We start from the raw sequence: 20507 nt of genomic DNA on the forward strand, positions 1-20507 counted from the left end.
ATTTGAATGCTGATTTACCTGTGTATATTCTGTGAAGTGTGGCGAGTATTCCAATTAGCAGTATTGCCATGTTGCTGGTAGAGCAGCTCCAGATAGGGTTAAGGGACGTGTACCAGATCCGAAGTGAAACAAGCAGTATCTGACCCAGTATAAAACCCCATATTCTGCAGTACCTGAAATGTAACATTGATACCCACAGTTAGGTAAGGTGGACCATTGTGGAGGGTTTGTTGCACGACTGGGCGCAAATATAGACCTTATACTGCCTTATACTGTAGTTTCTCACTTTGGAAAGTCAGGTGGTTAAGTAAGCATGTCATTACTTATAAAGATGAGAATACCTTTGGATGCCGCTTCCGGACCACCAGGTTGAGGCTTGGACAAGTAACGCAGCAGAAACACCGACAGCCAGGATCTGTAACCGAAGAAGGGTGGTCGGAGCCTGATATGAAGCAATGCTTCCTATATAGGAAAGAACCAAGAATTACTCATAGAAAAATGAAGGCCATGGTTTGATGCTGTGTCTGATTTTCCTATGAGGGTATGTTAACATATATATTCTAAGGCTACAGTGATTTCACCGGTTAGTAGAACCAGGTTTACAGGAGTAAGGGCATTTAATTTGTTGAACTAGAGGTAAGTACCGGCTACCTATGGTTACAGGCAGGCAAAGGGCTACTCATTGTAGTGCTGTTGAAATGATATCTGTGCCAACCACCCTTGGTAACCTTATATTTTGTTCCCCTTCCATGTACATCCAGAAGGGGACAATCTGCCTCTCTCCCTGTCGATGTAAAGTTAGGTGGCAACTTCAGTAGCAGTGAGTCAATCTTAGGCAATATAATATACATACACTAAACACAACTAAGGATCTTTAAATCTGAAAGCCTTCAGCTGTTGCATTTTTTGCAAATATGTGGTCTGAGCCATTGGACACAAAGGCCTAATTTACAAACAAATGTTAAACCCCCATCATATTATAATTTTGAGTGTTGTCCATCTTTCAAGTTATAAGTGAATTGAACCAAATCACAGATCCTTCCATGGAACCGCTTGAATTGCATAACATGAGCATCCATCCACGATTTTCAAATAATTGCTTATTATTGTTCAGGAAAGCACTAAAACCGAAATTATCGTAAAAATAAAATTATTCTCATTTAAGAAGCGACCTCTAGACCACGGTTATTGTCTTGGCTGTGGGTGGTATGTTATTACAGAAAAGATAATGAAGTCAAGTAACTCAAAGAATTTGGACTGACAAAGGAGCCTCCTGAATGGCACCATTCGGAACCACCCGACTGCTGACACCGATCATACTACATGTTCTTCAAAACAATGGCATTGTGAAAATTAAAAAAGAAATGCAATCCAAGTTTATGAATGTGCAAAGCTCGCTCAGAAAATAAATATCCAAGGGATTTTGTCTTTTTTCTATTCTCCCTGAAAAAATAATTAACTGAATTGTGTTTTAAGTATCCTATTTGGAAAAGGCAAGGGTACATTTTGGAGAACAAGCAATAACCTAGTCAGAATTTACAGGTTGAGAGTGTTGATTTTACCCCATGAATACTCATTTACTCTTCCCCTTTGTTCAGTCCTCCACTACGTATTGTGAATATTTATGTTGGTCTCTCCTGTCACATCAGTACCTAAACCTTTGTCTATTTAATGTTCTGATCGCTATAATGATTTGAATATAAATTTAATGATAGGTTTAAAACCTCTGACTCATGCCGATTAATTTTCAGACCCAAGATACGCTGAAGTCCTGCATCGTCTTCAATAAGAGACCACCAAATGTATCAGGATTTGTGATAAATATGGTAATGTCTCACTTTTTCTAGCTCCATGTTCAATTCTTGTACCTTCAGAACATTGAATTAATGCCACTATGAAGCTGCTTAAAAACCTGATGAATAAAGACCTCTCAACAACTTAAGGAAATGATTATCACAGCTATAACTGAGTACTGGACACTCACAGTATTTCAAAGGAACCTATTAAAGAATCTTCTGAATCTAGTGAAATTATTGCTGTTAGGGCCTTCCTACATATACGTTTTATATATTTTAGGACATCAAGATTGACCCTTCAATGATGTTCCTTAATAAAATGGGTTTGAGAGGGAGGTGTCAAATTTTAATGCCTGATTTAAAAGGTTATAAATATGTCTACAAGGGCATATTATACAGAGGTTTAGTGGTTCAATAATCCTATTGTCCTCACATCTATGTTTGGTTTTGGGATTAAAATAATCAAAGAGTCTTTCATTGAACATGATATCTTGATATCATGAATACAATTCTTTGGTAGCGAAATGTGGTGGTTTGTATCTAGGGGTGAGGGAACATGATTCTGTATCCAAGTTATGATGTAGAGCCCTGGTTACCATACTGTGATGTAACTTATTTAGAAAGCGTGATTGTTACCATGGTAGACTGAGAAGCAGTTGATCTGTTGCTGGCTGTGGATGAGGTTTCTCCTACGGATGTACTTCAATAAAGAATTCCTGCTTTACATCAAGATTTCCTGGCCTGCCTTCTACACTTATTTTACATTTCACGACGATCATGGAAACAATCCCCTCAATACCTGGTCTTCTATTGAATTACTGAGAGAGTCCCCAAACTTTTAAAGTGCCTATCTACTCTACAATTTCACCTCCTTCAAATCTTCTTAGAGAGTACTTTGCATCAAGAATTACTGTGGAAATCAACTCCACTTCTGCATTTGGATTGGTGATTCGTTTTCACTGGGCACTTCTGTTCAGCAAGTATTGAATACTTAAACATTTATATAACTCCTGAGTTACAACTTATTATTTTCATTTACTTTTCTTACCTGCTTTTATTTTACTTCTGCACAAGCCGTTCAAATTGCTCTTTGGCTCATGCTATTTGTTGGAAATTAAAGCGCACTTGAGTTTAACAGACTCTCCTTGTGCACCGCCACGCAACTTCCGAGCAAGGAGAACAGCTTCCCCGCATCGCTGTCTCGCACCCTACCTCACGTGGACACCTCGCTACTCCGCTGCTTTCTTGCAACATGCTTTACCGGTGCAGTTATTACTTAAAAGTGGTGTGCGAAGAGCCGCGCGTGCGAGTATTGTAAAGTGAGGAGGCAGTGAGCAACGCAGGCCAAGCACGTGCTTGGTGACGTAAGGAAGCACACAGTGCAGCCAGCATCAGAGTGTCCTAGCAACAGGGACACCCGTGGAAGAATGTTATCACTGATGCACACAGCTACGAATTCAATGCGCACAGAAGGAAAATGTATTTGTTGATGCGCCCAGCTTCGAACAATTATCTCACTGATGTGCACAGCTATGAAATAATTGCACACAGCGATTGAATAATATATCAAATACACCAGTGTTGTCCAACCTTTTTATCGCCGCGGACCGGTAAATGTTGGATAATTTTTCCGTGGCCCGCTTGGGAGGGCGCAATGCTCTGCGCCTCGGCCGCCCGCCACAGTGAAATGAAGTTGAAGTTCCTCGGGCGGCCCGGTGCCGATTGATCCACGGACCGGCACCGGTCCGCGGCCCGGGGGTTGGGGAACACTGAAATACACCTTGTGTTGTTGGCAAGACTAGTGCTGCTAATTAATGCAACAGTGCCATCTTCTGATTAATCTCATGCTTACAGCAATGGGCATGTTTTTCTTCCTTGAGAATCTATTCAGCAAAGTGTCAATTAGCACTATAAAGACAACTTTTCGCTAATCTCAGCACTAAGCACACTTCAATTTCCTCTGCACAGCACACCTTCGACAGCTAAATACTTTCAATTCTTAAAAAAAAAAAAATTATTTAACATTATATATATTTTTTTTAGTAATATTGTTGTCTCGACATTTATCAACCATGCAAAATGTTATTACACCTCCTTTCTTAATGTCATCTCCAGATGACCCACCTTTGCCTTGGTTAAAATGGAAGAAAGTATTTGGTCATTTTGCACGTGCATGTGGGACATCTCTCAGTGCTGAGAGAAAGACTTCCTTGCTGGTGCATTGCCTAGACTCAGAGGGACAGGAAGTTTTTGAGCATCTTCGTGATCTGTCTGACAGTGATTTTTCAGGGTTAAACGAATAAGAAATTTGTATAAAAAAGTTAGATTTGCATTATGTTCCCAAAATCAGTACAGTACTTGAAAGATATCATTTTGGGAGGAGAATGCAACCTCAGGAAGAATCTGCAGAGCAGTAAATCACAGAATTACGTAGATTAGCTTCCACATGCAATTTTGGTTTAACTCTGGAAGAGAGATTAAGGGACCAACTAATGTTAGGTTGTGTTTTAGACAAAACAAGGGACAGCTTGTGGCAAATGGACAATCCTTTGCTGCAAGAAGCACTTTCTCTTGCGAAAATGCATGAACATTCAAAAGCATATGTAGAAATAATGGGTAATAATACCTCCTATAACAGGCATGATAGTTATTCTGTGAAGGTGATTCAAGATAAGCCAACAAAAATTAACTTGAGTACGGGTTCTACACTGAAAGCATCTCTGGTAAAATGTTTTCATTGTGGTAATACTGGGCATGTAGCCAATTTTAAGGATTATCCTGGGTGGAAAGCAACATGTAACATGTGTGGTCGGAAAGACCATTTTAAAAAATGTTGCAGGTGATCCAAAAATGTGAAAAATGTAAGAGAAGTTAATCTTTATGAAGAAAGTGTGGAGGAAGGAGGCAGCATTCTTCAGGTTAATGAATCTTCAAGGGAAGGTCCTTTAGAAATGGTCATGGTAAATGATGCACCTGTTAAAATGTTATTTGACTCTGAAGCCAAAATAACTTTAGTACCCAAAGTCTTTTATGAACAGTATCTCTTGAAAAAAGTTAAGATACAAAGCCCAGATATAAAACCAAAAGGTTATTGGGGTGTACCTATTGATCTATTAGGATACTTATGGGGTACAATTGAATTTGGAGGGAGGATAATTCAAGGAAAAATTTACCTTTCGATGAAAGGTGACTCTTTGATCAGTTGGTCTCACCAAAGAGACTTGTATGTATTTTTGGATCCAAATGAAAATCCTTTGATTTGTCTCAACGCCATGCCTTCAGTTAAATCTGTGTGTGCTAGGAGTGAAGGTTGGGTTAAAGCATTTCCGGAGGTGTTTTGTAACAAATTAGACTGTCTAAAAGATTACATTAATTTAATAAAACTCAAACATGGTGCATCACCTAAAGTAGCAAAGGTTAGGAATGTTCCTGTGTTGGTGAAGGAAAGCGTGAACAAAGAATTGAATAAACTGGTTGAAAATGGTATCATACAGGAGGTGGAGGTAACTGAATGGTTGTCTCTAGGTGTTATGGCTCAAAAGGATAATGGAGAGGCCAGGCTTTGTATTGATTTAAGAGGACTCAACAAAGCGGTTGTAGTTGACCGCTACCCTCTTCCCAACATTAGTGAATTACTGAGTTCTCTTGATGGAACGAAGCATTTTTCTGCTCTGGATCTATCTTCAGCCTACCATCAGGTATAATTGCACCCCAAGTCCCAAGATCTAACAGCTTTTATCACTCCTTTTGGCACGTTCAAGTTTTTAAGAATGCCTTTTGGCTTAATTTCTGCAGCCTCAGTATTTCAGAGGGGATGGAAAAAAAATTGAGGGGTGTGGGAGGAGTCAGAGTATATCAGGTGGATGCACTTTTAGTTGGAAAGGATCCTAAGTAACATGAATGTAGGTTAAGGGAAGTGTTGTCAAGATTACAAACTGCTATTCTTACCCTCAGAGCAGATAAATGCAAATTTGATGTGCAAGAAATCGAATACTTAGGCCATTTGGTATCAGGCACAGGAATCAAACCGAAAAAGGATCTGGTAGAAACAATATGTAAATTACAAGCACCTCAAAACAAAGTGGAACTCATGAAATTCCTTGGTATGGCTGAATTCTATAGTACATGTATCCAAAACTTTGCAGAAAAAAACATACCACATGAGAGAATTACTAAGAAAAGGAAAGCAATTCAAATGGTGACGTGTTTGTGAAGGTGAATTTGATGTGGTTAAGAAAGGTTTTTCTAGAGCACCAAATCTAAGGAGAGTTTTGATCCAGAAAGAGAATCCTACATTAAAACTGATGCAAGCTCCAGAGGTGCGGGAGCTGTCCTTATGCAGAGGATTGATGGAGAAGAAATAACTCTATTGATTATTCCAGATCTCTGTGGGGAGCTGAAAACAATTACTCGGTTATTGAGAAGGAAGTGCTAGGAGTGTTTTAGGCGGTGCACAAACTGAGAAGATTTTGGTGGGGAAGAAAATGTGAGATTCAAACTGATCATAAACCTCTCAAGGAAGTATTTATCAAAAAGGGCATAGACTTTGTGTCTCACAGAATATGAAAATGGATGGTGGCATTGCAAGAATTTGACTTTACAAAAAGTTTGCATAATGGTTAATGAGGGTTGGAGTGGAAGAAGTATTGCGAAGAACAAATAAAATTAGTTGGTTGTGGTGGATGGACTATTGAGGCGTGGCAGCAAACTGATTCTCCCGTGCGAGCTAAGAGAGAGATTAATAAGTAATGCTCATGCAAGTCACATGGGAATTGCAAAAACAAAGGAAAGAATGAGAGAAGCATATCATTGGCCTGCAATGGACATAAACATTGAAAGAGAGGTTAGAAAGTGTGTAGAATGTTCATGCAGTGACAGATTTCTGAAAAGTAGGACTCAACCAATGGTAGTGAGGCAGCAAGCCAGTGGTCCGTGGTCGGATGTTGTCAGAGACATTTTGGGTCCTGTTAGAGTTAGATCTCAGGATTGCTACGTGCTAGTATATCTAGACATGTTTTCGCGATGGCCTGAAATTAAAGTAGTGAATTTGATAGAATTGAGAATTGTCATATACTTTTTGAAGGAACTTTTTGAGAGAGAAGGATTTCCTATGACATTACTCTCAGACAATGGGGTACACTTTTCCTTTATTGTGTTAGAGGAATTTCTGAAGACCAGAGGTATAAAACAGCATTGTATCACCCTGAGAGCAATGGAGTTGTTCAGAGATTTGTGAAGGTTTTGAAATAGACCTTACAACAAACTCTAGTGACTGGTTTGGATTGGGAAATAGCGATAAGAAAGAAGGTAGGAGTGAATCTGTTTCGGTTGTTCACAAAAAGAGTTGCAAATACTGAAGTGATTCCCATGCAGGTGACTGGGAAAAGGAGAAGTGTAGATGACAGTGTTGGTAGAATAGAAGTCTGGGAAGAGAAGGAAAAGGAGAGAATGGAGAAAAGGAAAAAATGGTATGATTTGAGAAAAGCAGTTAAGAAGACAGTGGTACATGTTGGAGATTGGGTAAAAATTAAGGCCTATATTTATAATTTTTTTAAGTGCTGCATTTGCATCATTTTTTGACGCTAAAACGGCTCAAACTTACAAAATACATTTGTATTTTGTAAGTTTGTGCAGTTTTTGCATCAAAAAGCGGCGCAAATACAGCGCTAAACAAGTATAAATATGGGCCTAAGTCTCCCATAATGGATGGGAAAGCTTCTAAATTCAGTAAACCTTTTAAAGTTATCAAAGTGTTCACAAATGCTGTAAAAACCAGTGACCATAGAATTTGGAATTAAACCAGAGTAGCAAAATGTCAGAACTGCAATGAGAATGCTTCTGAAGAAAAATAACTAGGAGAAGGATTCAGTGAATTACAAAGACAACAACGTTCAAAGAAGGTACCACTTTCCCTAGGGGATTATGTCAATTAAATATTTCTAGCATTGTACAGTACCCTTTAAGTACCTTGTACAGTTTTTTACTATCTTTTGCTGTTTGTTTTGGTGGGCAAGGGAGGTGGCGTGGAGTTCTGTATCTAGGAGTGAGGGAGCATGATTCTGTATCCAGGTTATGAAGTAGAACCCTAGTTACCATGCTATGATGGTACTTGTTTATAATGTATGATTGTTACTGGGGGAGACTGAGAAGCAGTTGATCTGTCGTTGGCTGTGGATGAGGTATCTCCTATGGATGTACTTCAATAAAGAACTCCTGCTTTACATCAAGATTTTCTGTCCTGCCTTTTACACTTATTTTACACGATACATTATCATTATACAGTTGGGTAATGATAATGTATCGTGGAAAAAAACTACTATTTATGTGTATATTGCTTGCCCACTGGAATGCCAGGGTATCCCTCAAACTGCAGGATGTAGATGCTGCTACACATAAACACCCCTACTGGGGAAGTTACTTTTAAGAACACTATCAGGGGTCAGGTAGTGTAATTACTTTAACACAATTGCCCTAAGGTATTTAAAGTGCCCAGCGGATGACAGTGATCCTAAAAGTAACTTTCTTAGGCTTATTTTTTTTTCACCTGCAGAGCACACTAAGCGAACAAAAATGATTAAAAAACATATTTCACTGACTCCAGTTTTTGCATCAAAATTTTGCCCATTGGTCCTCAGCCTAGCTCTTAAATAATGTATTTTTCAGGCATCCCCTGTATGTCTGAGATTTATATCTATTCTCCTTCAACTTGGACTTTACCACTGGCAAATGATCTCTTGCAGAATGAATTAAAAAAAGGCCTGCGAGCATACTTTGGCAGTCTGAGAACACACTTGTGCCATTTGGAGTACTTTGTTGTATGGTTCATTTTAAAGGCCCCAGTATTCCATTCATGCATCATGCATAAATAGATTTCCTGATCTCACAATGCTATTATGCGAGGCACTTCTGAGCAGGAGTGTGCCGTTTTCAGTCCCCCCCCCGCCACCCAACTATCATCACTAATTTTTGTGAAATGTATTTCGATTCACCGACAACTGTCAGGATTCCAGGATCTCTGCACCGCACCAAGCTGTTAACGTTTATTTGTTCAGAGCATGCATTAATGTAGGAGCCTTTTTTTAGAATTTGTTGATGAATTAAAATTTGTCAAGAGGACACCTGCTGGAAAGTTTTTGTTGTATTAATGGCATCGAAGGGACGAAAGAAGCTGAACGACTTTCACCCTCCCACCACCCCCCGGGTTAACAATATAATCGTGTTTATTCCTCAAATTCTTATCTCTCTCTCTCTGTGTCACTAACTTCCTATCTCTAATAACTACTTTTTCTCCGAGCAGGATTAACACCATCTTGGATACACCCTCTTTTATCAATGCATTTTAAAAGCCTGCCAAACTACAGCAAAGTAGTTAAGGTATTTATTTTGGCAAAACCTTACTCAGCTTACAACTAGAAGAACAATGGCAATGCCCACTATACCACTAACTACGTCACAAGCAACCAGTACTCTGACAGGACCGCCTACACTTCAGGGGATAGCCAGGTTGCACTCATTTGGGTTCCGCTAGAGCTGGCTGTTAAACACATCCCACTCTGAACAGGGAAGCTACGCAGCAACTTTACTGCCCATCTTTCCTCTACATAGCATGTGTGCAGCGAGCCACAGAGAAGCCAGCAGGGCCAGGAAACTATTCCAACCCCATAGCCATTTAGGTTTGTCTAGGGGCAAGTCTAGAAGTGGTAGATGAGCTGAGCTCTGAAAAGGCTGCTCTACACCACCTGCTCCAAACTAGAGGGTGTCTGGGTAAAGTAGGCTAATTCAATAATCTATTCAGCCTCCTTAGCAAACAAGGATTTGAAATTCCCTGGCTCAGTTTCCATTTGCCAACCAGCTCCTGGAACTGTCATTTTTACCAACCAATAAGTTTTCCTGTGCAGAAGACTTGTGCCATGAGTCCTCTGATATGTGTCATGCATGTTTGGTGGAGGTTTATCATGAACAAAGTGATAGACTGCTGCCTGAAAGGGCACTCTTATTATTATTGCGTACCCTCCAAAGACCTGTGATACAACTAATTGGCATATGATCGACCTATGTACATATTTTCCATACGTTTTAGTAGTAGTCAGAGCTACTGTTTCACATTCCTTGCATGTCCCTTTGCCTGCCCCCCAACTCCTCCCACAGACATCATTGTTAAGCCAAGTGTATATGTCTGCTTTAAAATCAAAAAAGTTGAATAAAGCAGGAAGGTGTCTTTGTGTTCACCTTCCTGTGATCTGGCCAATTCCAGCAGGTTAACCTAAAAGGTGCGAATTCTAAATAAAGGAATGTAGCCGAGGGAATGTGCAAAGTCACAAACTTCCACAGAAAAGATGGGAACGCTCCTGATCCTCACCACCCTTCGTGCTAAGCTGCTGGAGAAGCATGAGCCCAGCAACTGGCACTGATTGAAAAGAGGTTGACTGAAGCAAATTGGCAGTGGTCTTGCGGCTACCAACTTAGTTTCCTTGCCTCATTTAGAATTGGGGAATTGCAATGTTGGAAAGCTGCTCGAGATTGGCCGAATGTGGTTTCGACAAGTGCCCTTTCGATTAGTGCAGCGCAATCTGCTTGTGTTCGGAAGGGGAGGCCACATCACTTCCTTGAAGCTGGAAGCAGGCTTAGGAGCAAAGATTTATAAGCTGGTGTAACAGGCATTTTTATTGGCACTGTTCCCTGAATTGCTAATAGAAATATAGACATTCTCAGGATTTGGTATGTTTCCAAACACTGGGTTGTTATTTTATTTCCTGCTTCATGGAACCTGGAGTGGGGCTTAGGGCTGAGCAATTTCTTTATCACTCTGTGGCTTAATACTGAGCAAGAACTGCATATTTGTTTGAGATGCAAGAGAGAATCATTGAGGAAAAAAGGGATTCCCTCGTCGAGATGCCAAGTAAAGAGGGCCAGCTTCTTTCCGCCTGGGTTTGCAGAAAACCCCCAGAGTTACAGCCTCTATCCTGCAAAGCCCTTGATCGATGCAGTTGAGACCAGTTAGGAGAGACCTCACAGTTGCTTTATGACTAAAACTAACAGCAATACAGGGATTGGGGTCTGGCCTAGGATCATTATCTACCAATGCCACCCTCCTGAATATATTTATTTCTGCATGTACGGTATTTCTGTCACCCAATCTCGTTTTGAACCAGTGTGTGACCTTGTTAACAAGTTGGCCGTAACCTTCAACCTGGCTTGGACTTAAATCAGGGGCTCCGTTTACAACAATGGTGAACGGGGTAGCCTCCGGTGAAAGCTGCAAAACTTGTAGGCTTGGTACCCCTAGTTGTTGATGGCTATTGTTGCGCCCTTCATCCCGAAATAGTGAATTTACTCAAGTTGTAAGGTTGAAATTCCAATTTAACCGCTGACTGTGCTTACTGACAGGAGTTGCTGAGGCATCCAGTTCGCAGGGTCCAACCTGCCATTCTTTCCTTGGGTGGATGTTGTTACATCCTTCATAAGTTTGACCGCCTGGTGGTCTGTGTCAGAACTGATAAGAGGTTTTCTAATGTACCCTATCTCCTTATTATGGAATCCAGGAAGATTGTTAGATATCCATTCAATCTGTCAAATGTGGCATGTACACTGCAATGTTCGATGGGTCCCTTCCCCTCATTCCTCCCATTGGTGTTAAAAGAGCTACAATGAGTACCAAGGTCTGAGGGGGTGTGAGCTGTGGTTTTCCAATCCCCCGTGATGTTTACTTGACTCTCTTTTGCTTTTTAGCTGGGGGCGGTGAGCAGACAGAACCAGAATTCAATTTTAGTGCCGGGTGTTCAATTTCATCTATCAGTAGCTCTGCATCTGTGGAGCAAGGATTCAGCCCCTTTGTTAACCCCAAATGTTTTTCCATGGCGAATATACAGGTGACAATGTTCTGCCTTGATCGATGTTGCTTGCAATAGACCTGTGTTTTGTCCCATTGGTATTACTTAATCTTTCAGGGACAGCATCTATCTCAGGGTCAAGTACTCCCATGGCATTAGTTAAAAAGTTATTAGTGGTATTATTCCCAAGGAGTGGATGTTCTTTTCCACATCACACTAGTGGTTTATTTCTTCAAAGAAGATCCCAAAGCGGGGGAGAGTAAATAGTGTGGCACCAGGAAGGGTGATGCAGTCCAGCCTCCCCTGGGCTTTGACAAGTGAAGACAGGCCCACTCTTGGCCAGGTCTTTGGCTACACCATGCTCAGGAACATTCTGGATGCATACCGCTTGGTAGGATCCCCTCGTGGCCCCTCCTCCTCTTCGTGACAGTGTGGGCAGGCAAAATTCTGGGCAATGTAGTCCTGCCCTGACATCAGCAGAGTGTCCCATTTTACAAGAGATCAGTGTTCTGCTTTGTAGTGCTCCCTCTGCGGTCCCTCTTCCTCCTCATCGTGACAGTGTGGTCATGTGGAAAACTGGGCAATGTAGTCCTTCCCTGGCATCAGCAGAGTGTCCCAATTCGTGGGAAGCAGCATTATGCTTTGTATCGTCCCCCCACAGACAAACTGCTAGTTGGAACCTTGCTGGAAAGGATTCGAAGATCAACAGTCTGGAATGGCTGGAGTTGATAAATACTTTTGGCATTATCTGTTGTCAAGAAACGATGTGCAGGGTTGGTTATACCACGCTCTTCACTCCTGCAATTTCTGCCACTTCTGGCAGGGGAATTGATAACCCTGGTGTACCTCTCCATCCCAGGAAAAATCACTAGTACAAATTTAGTGTCACCCTATTTCCAACTTTTCTGGACTGAACATAGTGCCAAAAAGTTTGTACAGATTAATTTTATAATGACAATTTTCATGTTAACAACTTAGATATAGCTAACGAACTGTATAGGGAAAACTGAGGAATCTGTATTATGTTGGGAGACTTCAATACCCAAATTTGTGACAACGCTGGCAATATTGTGTGTTGTCTAACAAATCATATAGGTGAGCTCCTTATTCATTTTGCTCACACCCCATATGTGGAGGCACTTAACCAACCGCTCGTCAAATATTGTCTAGATTTTGCCCTTGACTCATTTACAGGGACATTGGTTTTGATACCTACATATGTGGGGAGAGAGCATAGTTTAATTGATTACATATTTTTTTCAAACGATCTGTTTAATGTTTTATCTGAATATGCTGTCACAGGAAATACATTCAGCAATCATAACTTGACATCCATCTCTATAGAACTGGTCTATCTACCATAAGGGTGCAACATAATACTCTCCCAGTAGTTGTGCCAATGAATGAGGGGATTTTACAGAGATGGGATCATGTGGACAACCTAGATTACACCACAACGTTACCACAATGTTGTTGGACCACCACAATGTTACCACAAGATTTTTTAGATGGGAAAGCTTTGGCTGTCAATATCATTAGGCCCTACACCTAAGTATATGAATCTGCTAAGGAGCTCTAGTCTACTTCCATGCATAGTAGTAAGGCAAGAGAGCATAGAGTGTTTGATTCCAACTACTCTAAATGTCACAATAATCTTATAAAGGCTCAAAAAATGTTTCCCAGAAATAAGAGGGTCTTAGCTACTAGGAAACAGTAAAATAGAAATCAGGCATCCAAATCTCTAATATCCGACAGAGCAAGTAAAGATTCTCAAGCATTTCAGAAGGTGGTGAACTGCACACACTTTAGTAAGCACCAGAATATGGTTTGGATGTGGTAATTCAGTCTGACATGTGGTTATATCATTTCACTCAGGTTTATAGTGTCCCTATAAGCACAGACTCACAGTCTATGGCTAGAGGCAACAAAGATATGGGATTACATCGGGGCTTGGTGGCAAGTTACATGAGGTGGTGGCTGCACTAAATCAGTGCCTGATAAACAAAGCCCCAGGACCTGATGGGGTCCCAACAGACTTATTTAAGGAAAATATAACTCTGTGGACCCCGCTGTTGACCAATGTCTTAAATGCATATAGTGAGATTGGCCCTCCAAAATCATGCTCACATGCCACGATTGTCCCATCTTTAAAAAGAGAAGTAAATGCGACACAAAGTGCTACCATCCCATATCTCTCATAACTTCAACTGCAAAAGTCATGGGCAGAATTTTAACAGCAAAGCTTGAAGCATGCCACACGAAAATAAAAAAAAATCACACCGGCAGTTTGGTTTTCGCTCTGATTTGGGCCCCATCATTAATACATAATATGTTATAGCTGAGGAGGAGAGAATTTATTTGGCATTCATGGACCTCAGTTTGCCCTTGGATTATGGCAATAGCCAGAAACTATGGGATATCACGGGAGGTAAAATCATTCAGTATGATCCTGGCGTCTGAGTCACTCTCAATGCCGGCACTCAACATAGGCCTTAAAACCACTGTTTACATGGCATTGGAAGCCCATGGCCAATGCGCAGCCTGCTAACCGGCTGAGCCGCATTAGAGGAGCTGCATCGGCCGAGACCTGAAAGCATGCCTGCTTGGCCGGGGGAGAATAAAGTGGTGGACCACTTGGGCACAGGAACCTTTTAAATGGCCAGCATTGATGACGCGGGGAACCCCAGTGACTGCGGTGCAGTGGCTGATCCCCAGCTGCACTTTGCCAGATTTGAGTCATGCCCATGAGGGCTGAGGGCACTGGAGCGGCACTGGGAGATTTGCCTAACAATTGGAGTGCGGACATTGGTAACTCCCACGCAGTGTGAAGATTGAGGTGAGGCATCGCCAACCGATATTTGGACTCACCTGAGGTGCGAGGATACTGCCCACGCTGCTGGTGAATCAAGTTCTCCCCCAAGGGCACCCTAGAGACAGTGGCATGGTAGGCTGGGGGACGGAGACAGCTCCCCACTTCGAGGATAGGCTGTGTGACTGTTGCTACTGCTGGGCTGCCTGTGGTGCTATGTCGGGCCCTGGGGGCCAGGGCTCCCTGCAATGGATGGTGAGCCAGAAATGCAACAGTGGGCTGTGGACTGTGACCGGACAACATTGAAGGAGTAATTTGGAGAAGGTTTAGTGGACACAGGTTGGCCCACTTTCCCCTCCGCTTAACTAACAACACCATATCTCCAGTTTGGCATTTCACATCTCCACATAGCAGCCTGAGCTGGTGAAGCTGGACTGCACCATTTACACGACTAGGGCCCCGGAGGTGTGCCTGTATATTCAGTGGGGAATGTCTGCTGTGTGGTGGCTGACTCTTGACCTCAATCAGGATTCACCACTTCTGCAGTGTCCTCACACACCTGAGGGAAGTGTTGTTGAGGCCAGATGAAAGAAACTGCCGCAGTCCCCACGTGGTGTGCACTTACTGTTGATATCAGAAACGTGCAGTCACAGAGTGGTACAGCCATGGGAAAGGCTGATAGAGTGCAGACTAAGCTACAGTTTGAACAGCGGAAAACTCCTAAGACTCATGAAAAGGGAGCAGTGGTACCAGACCCTACTAAAGAAGAGGCAGTCGTGGAGACGAAAGCAGATTTAAAACATATTGGTATCCATGCAGCACAGTCCAATGAAGATCAATTTGAAAATCAATGCCCTAACCTTCAGAATGGACCACATGTCCAAACGGCTTGATAAACATATTGAGTGCTTTGACCTGGTGGAGCGACCAGTATCAGAAGCAGAAGACAGACAGATCACACAACAGGTCAACACAGAAGAAGTTGGACAAGTTCCTGCTCATGCTGCAATCTAAAACTGAAGATATCGAAGCCCTCTCACATAAAAACAATATGTGAATTGTGGGAATAGCAGAGTCAACCCGCATTGACAATAGGAGAACCGGATAACACAATGGACGATGTGGCATGACTAAGACTGTGAGGGGGTGAGAGGGGCAGTTGATCTCTCCTCCTCTGTAAACAACTGGAATTGCTGGCTCTGCTGGGCCTGAAGCTCGATGGCTGACTTGCCGCTGTGCACACCCACAGCTCGCTCCTCAGTTGTCATGCTGGTTGGCAGGAATAGCTGGTGACGAACTGTGTCAGTGCCCATCAGAGAGATATTAGGACCAAGAGTGGTAAGGTGGCACAGGGAACTGTCATATGATATGCACTGGGATTGGGTTCGATGCAGACTATGCTTGTCATTATTGAAGGTTTTGGGTACTTACAAAATGGGTGCCTCCCATAGCATGCAAATTGTTGCACTATTATCTTAGGTGCACACTATGTCAGATAGTGACTCTTGGCCATAGCCGTAAACAAGCGACACAGGGACACCTTGGCAATATCTGTCCCCACGTATGTACCAATTGTTGTGTTTTTCTGTTTGAGGGGAGTTTGGGAGGGATCCGTGAAGTAACTGAGGAATTGCGCTGGTTGAGGGAGTGCGCAATGTGTGTGGGGGTGGGTTTCATGTAAATCAGGGATTCCTATGTTGGATGGTGGATTTTTTGTATTTTGCATATGACATACACCTGTTTTTCAGAATGCTAAATATGATAAATGATGAGTGATGGGAGGAAGACACCAACGGTACACCCTACCAGGCCAAGTTTGTTGCGAATGATCACATGAATGTCGGTGGACTCAATGATAACACGAAAATTTGCAAGGTGGCTGCTTATTTACAAAGATATAAGGTAGATAGCACCATATTTCAGGAGAAACCCTTAGCAACAGGAAGCTGGATTCTTACGTAGACCAGGATTCATGGCCAGGTCTAGGTTGGATGTTTCATATCACATGCCAGTGGTGTACTTATCTGGACACGGAGAGCTACAGGGATTAGATTGCAGGAAGTCTGCACAGATACAAGGGGTAGGTATGTTGCTGTTAAATGTTACATGAAGGATCTAGTGGTACTCTATTAGTTGGCGTATATGGGCCGAATCATGATGACCTGAACTTTTATCACACACTTACCTCTAGACTGCTGCAGTGGGGGGACTTACCACAGATATGGGGCGGGGATATCAATTGCGTGTTCAACCCTAATTGAGATAGGTAGCAGGGGCCCTTAGGAAGCCCTCGGTGGCGGCACGTGCCGTGAATGAGATAATGCATCAGGAGGGGTTACTGGGCGCCTGGTGCCATAAGTACCAAACTATCCCTGGATACACACACTATTCATCAGTACATGACACACACACATATAGATTATTAGCTGCTTTCATGATGTTTGGCCTCTTGGGTACACCGCTGCAAGGTTTTGCCATGTACTTATTCAGACCACTCCCCTTATCATCCTGGAGCTAGAGCTACATAGGCTACCCTCGCCTGTGTTCTCTTTCCGAATTCCACCGAACTTGCTAATGGATGCAGTGCTTAAGGACAAATTGGGTCAGGCCATAGAGAAGTACTTTCAAATTAATATAGGATTGGTGCCAAAATTTGCCACAGTATGGGACGCCTTTAATGTGTATAAAAGGGGTGTCACTTTAGCTAAGCACGCTGGGGTATTGCAGTCCCTACACAGCTGTCTCCAACACTTGGAGGCACAGATTACAGATTTGGAATGGTGATTCGAGACAAGAAACAACAGGGCAGCTATGAGCGGTATTAGGGCCAAGATTGAAGAATTTCAGGAGGTTGCCCAAAGTGAAGTGACCCACCTAAGAAAATATGCAGTGGCATGAGTATATGGTGAGGGGAAAGACAATGGGCCATGGTGGTGGTGCTCATGCATCCCAAACGGGAGAACAATATAATGCTGCATGTCCAGGATGAAGAAGGACAAGTTCTGAGTGAAACAGGGCAGGCAGCAGAACGTTTTTGCAGATATCATACAGATCTGTACAAGTCGTACCTAGAGTTCAATGATGAGGCTGTCACAGACTATCTGGCCCATATCACTATGAAGTGACTCACAGCAGAACACTGGGAGAGACTAATGGCCCCACTAGGACCGGAGGAAATTCGGGCTGCTCTTAAGTACATGCCATCTGGCAAGGCACCAGGCACTGATGAGCTTACAGTGGCCTTTTATAAGGCTTATCAGGACCAACTCATACCACACCCGGTCACCCTCTTTGAGGAGATGGCTTCAGAGGGCTGTATGTCTCCTATGCGCAAAGCACTGCTGGTAGTTTTCCTAAAGCTGGTGGGTCACTGCTCCTCGTATAGGCTGTTATCATTCATGAATGTTGATACGAAAATGAATGCAAAAATCCTGGCTAACCGGCTTGCCCCTCTGGTGTCTGGAGTGGTGGGTATGGAACAGGCAGGATTTGTAACAGGGAGAAACTTATTGGTCAATCTTCATACCCTGTTTGGAACAATGCAGCAATTAGACCCAGGAATCAAAGAGATGGCAGTCTTTCTTGATGCAGAGAAAGCTTTTGACTCAGTGGAGAGGGGGTTTATGCAGGCTGTTCTGCGTTACATTGTTGTGGGGGATATTTTTCTCCAATTGATTAAGATGCTGTATTTGCAGCCAGTGGCGCAAGTTAGGGTGAATGGTATTGTGACAACCCTTATCACCATAGAAAGGGAGACGAGACAGGGGCAACCCCATTCCCCCTTGCACTGGGCACTGGTTGCAGAGCCACTGGCCTGTGCACTTCGGGAATACCACTCCCATAGAGGTCTACAATTTCCCTATTATATCCTTATAGTATTGGCATCTGATGCCAGTACTGAGGGAGGTCATGTTGTTTGGGGGACATGCTGGACTCCAAATGAACTGGGATAGGTCTGCGATATTTCTACTTACTCCCGCCATGGAGCCAATACCAGTTGAGTACCCCTTACAGTGAGCAGAGAATTGAGTGTGGTATCTGGGGATTCAGATGCATAAAAATCCAACAGTAACTATGTAGAATATGTATGGTACACAATACAGCACTTGTTGGACGTGGTGGAGCACTGGATTCGGCTACCACTTTCACTTGCGGGGCGTGTAGACATCATGAAGATGGTAGTCTTCCACACTTTTTGTTCCTATTCTTGAATATCCCGATAATGCTCACCTGCTCAGTGTTTGATAGGTTAAGGACATTGATGATACGCTTGGCATAGGCAGGTAAACAGCTCCGGGTGGGTTGGAAGACTCTGACCTTACCATATGATATGAGGGGACTAAACACCCCTGACTTGGAGGCATACTATTGGGCTGCGCAATCACAGATTGTTCATGACTGGGTGCAAGGCCTTGCTGCCCCGGTTCCTGTTTGGGTGCCTGACTGGAAGATATGGAGTACTAGATTACCTGAACGCAACTCTCAGCGCATGGCATAGACTCCTGGAAAGGCAGGTGGGTTCACTGTTCAATCCCCGATACCTCTGGCCTGGTGTACATGGTTCCCAATGTTGCAGGAGCAGGGTGCTTCAAAAGTGTTGAAGGACCTAGGTGTCAACACAATGAGAGACCTGTTTGATGATGGCAAGGTGTGTGACTGGGAGACATTACATTATCATAGGACTCGTATTACCCCATTAATGCACTTTTACTATCATAGGGCGCGTTACGTGTTGTGGGATTCGTTGGGGGAGGAAACGCTAGAACCGCCAACTGTCCCGGCCTTGTCTTCACTCTTCCAGATATCCACACCCCACCATATATTATCTAGATTATATGCGTATGCACAAGAAGCTCATAGGGCGGAAGTGACGAAGGTCTGACTGGTTCGGCAGGGCAATTAGGTATAACAACAGACGGCCAACAGTGGACATACTGTTGCTCTGTGATGAAGACAATACCCCTAAATAGTAGACACAGGATAGTACACTTCAAATATGTAAATCAAGTGTATTACATTCCAGCTAGGTTGTATGAGTATGGGCTTCGGGACAGCGCCTCATGACATAGATGCCCAAAGATGGACGCAGGGTTTTTACATGCAGCCTGAACCTGCCCAGCAATATACAGTTTTTTTGCAGGTTGTGGTCAGGGAGTTGAGTAATTTTGTGGGAGAACAGCTGGAGCCAGAGCCTCTATTGGCATTACTTGGAGATGATATGGGGTTGCAGGGTGCTATTAAATGACTGACAGCCAGAGGGCTGTTACTAGCGAAGCACAGAGTAGCAATGCATTGGACAAGGGGCCACTGCTGACTTTACAGGATTGGCTACGAAATAGGACATATTGTAATACCCAGTCAGACACATATAGCGAGCTCCTTCCTAGGTGCAGTCACTCTTGCGATATATGTGGGCCATACCAGGTCTACTTGGTGGGATTGAGTCCTGAGACAAGGACGGGGGAGGGTAGTTCAGATACATGAAGAAGAAGGAGGCAAGGATGCTCCCAGGATCCTACCCAGATGGTGCAAATATGGAGGTATATGGTACTATTTTGGTGACACACCAACATTGAACCCTATGTTGCATGATATACTGTGAAATGCAACCTGAGTCGATTGCATTGCCAATGTTATTAGATATGCAAGCAGTGGGTGGGTGGCATGTGTTTGCTGTGGTTTTTGATGTCTCCTGTGAAGAACTGTTGATCATTTTGCATATTGTTAAGGGTGTATTTCTGATGCCACTATGTGCATTGTACATGATATAAAGTGGAATCGACATCTTGCCTTTACTCCTTGAACAGTGTTGAACTATAGTTTGTAAGTAATTCACATAAGAGTCAATAAAGTTTTAAAATAAAAAACCATGGGATATAATGAGAGGCATGTGTGTGGAGCACAATGTGGTGTGCTTTCTTAGACTGCTTTGCATTAAGGTAACTGCTTGTGTGAGAAATGGCTCAAACAGGGGATAACAAGATGATATAATATAGACAGAAGTGTTCAGCAGGGCTGTTTGCTGGGTCTTCTTTGATTACGCTCTTTATAAATGCGTTGGAGAGATACCTA

General features: G+C 42.9%; 1 protein-coding gene across 1 annotated transcript in view; it reads right to left on the reverse strand.

Moving 5' to 3' along the window:
* The window catches only part of CWH43 (cell wall biogenesis 43 C-terminal homolog), a 460620-nt gene that overhangs the window by 352671 nt on the left and 87442 nt on the right, over positions 1-20507 (reverse strand). Inside the window, exons 3-4 of the mRNA XM_069201483.1 lie at positions 342-462; positions 19-173 (exon numbers count right to left, since the gene is read on the reverse strand). Of these exons, the coding sequence (XP_069057584.1) occupies positions 19-173; positions 342-462 (276 nt within the window). The remainder of the gene's footprint in view (positions 1-18; positions 174-341; positions 463-20507) is intronic.

The sequence above is a fragment of the Pleurodeles waltl genome, chromosome 1_2 (genome assembly GCF_031143425.1).
Source record: "Pleurodeles waltl isolate 20211129_DDA chromosome 1_2, aPleWal1.hap1.20221129, whole genome shotgun sequence".
Taxonomy (NCBI): Eukaryota; Metazoa; Chordata; class Amphibia; order Caudata; family Salamandridae; genus Pleurodeles; species Pleurodeles waltl.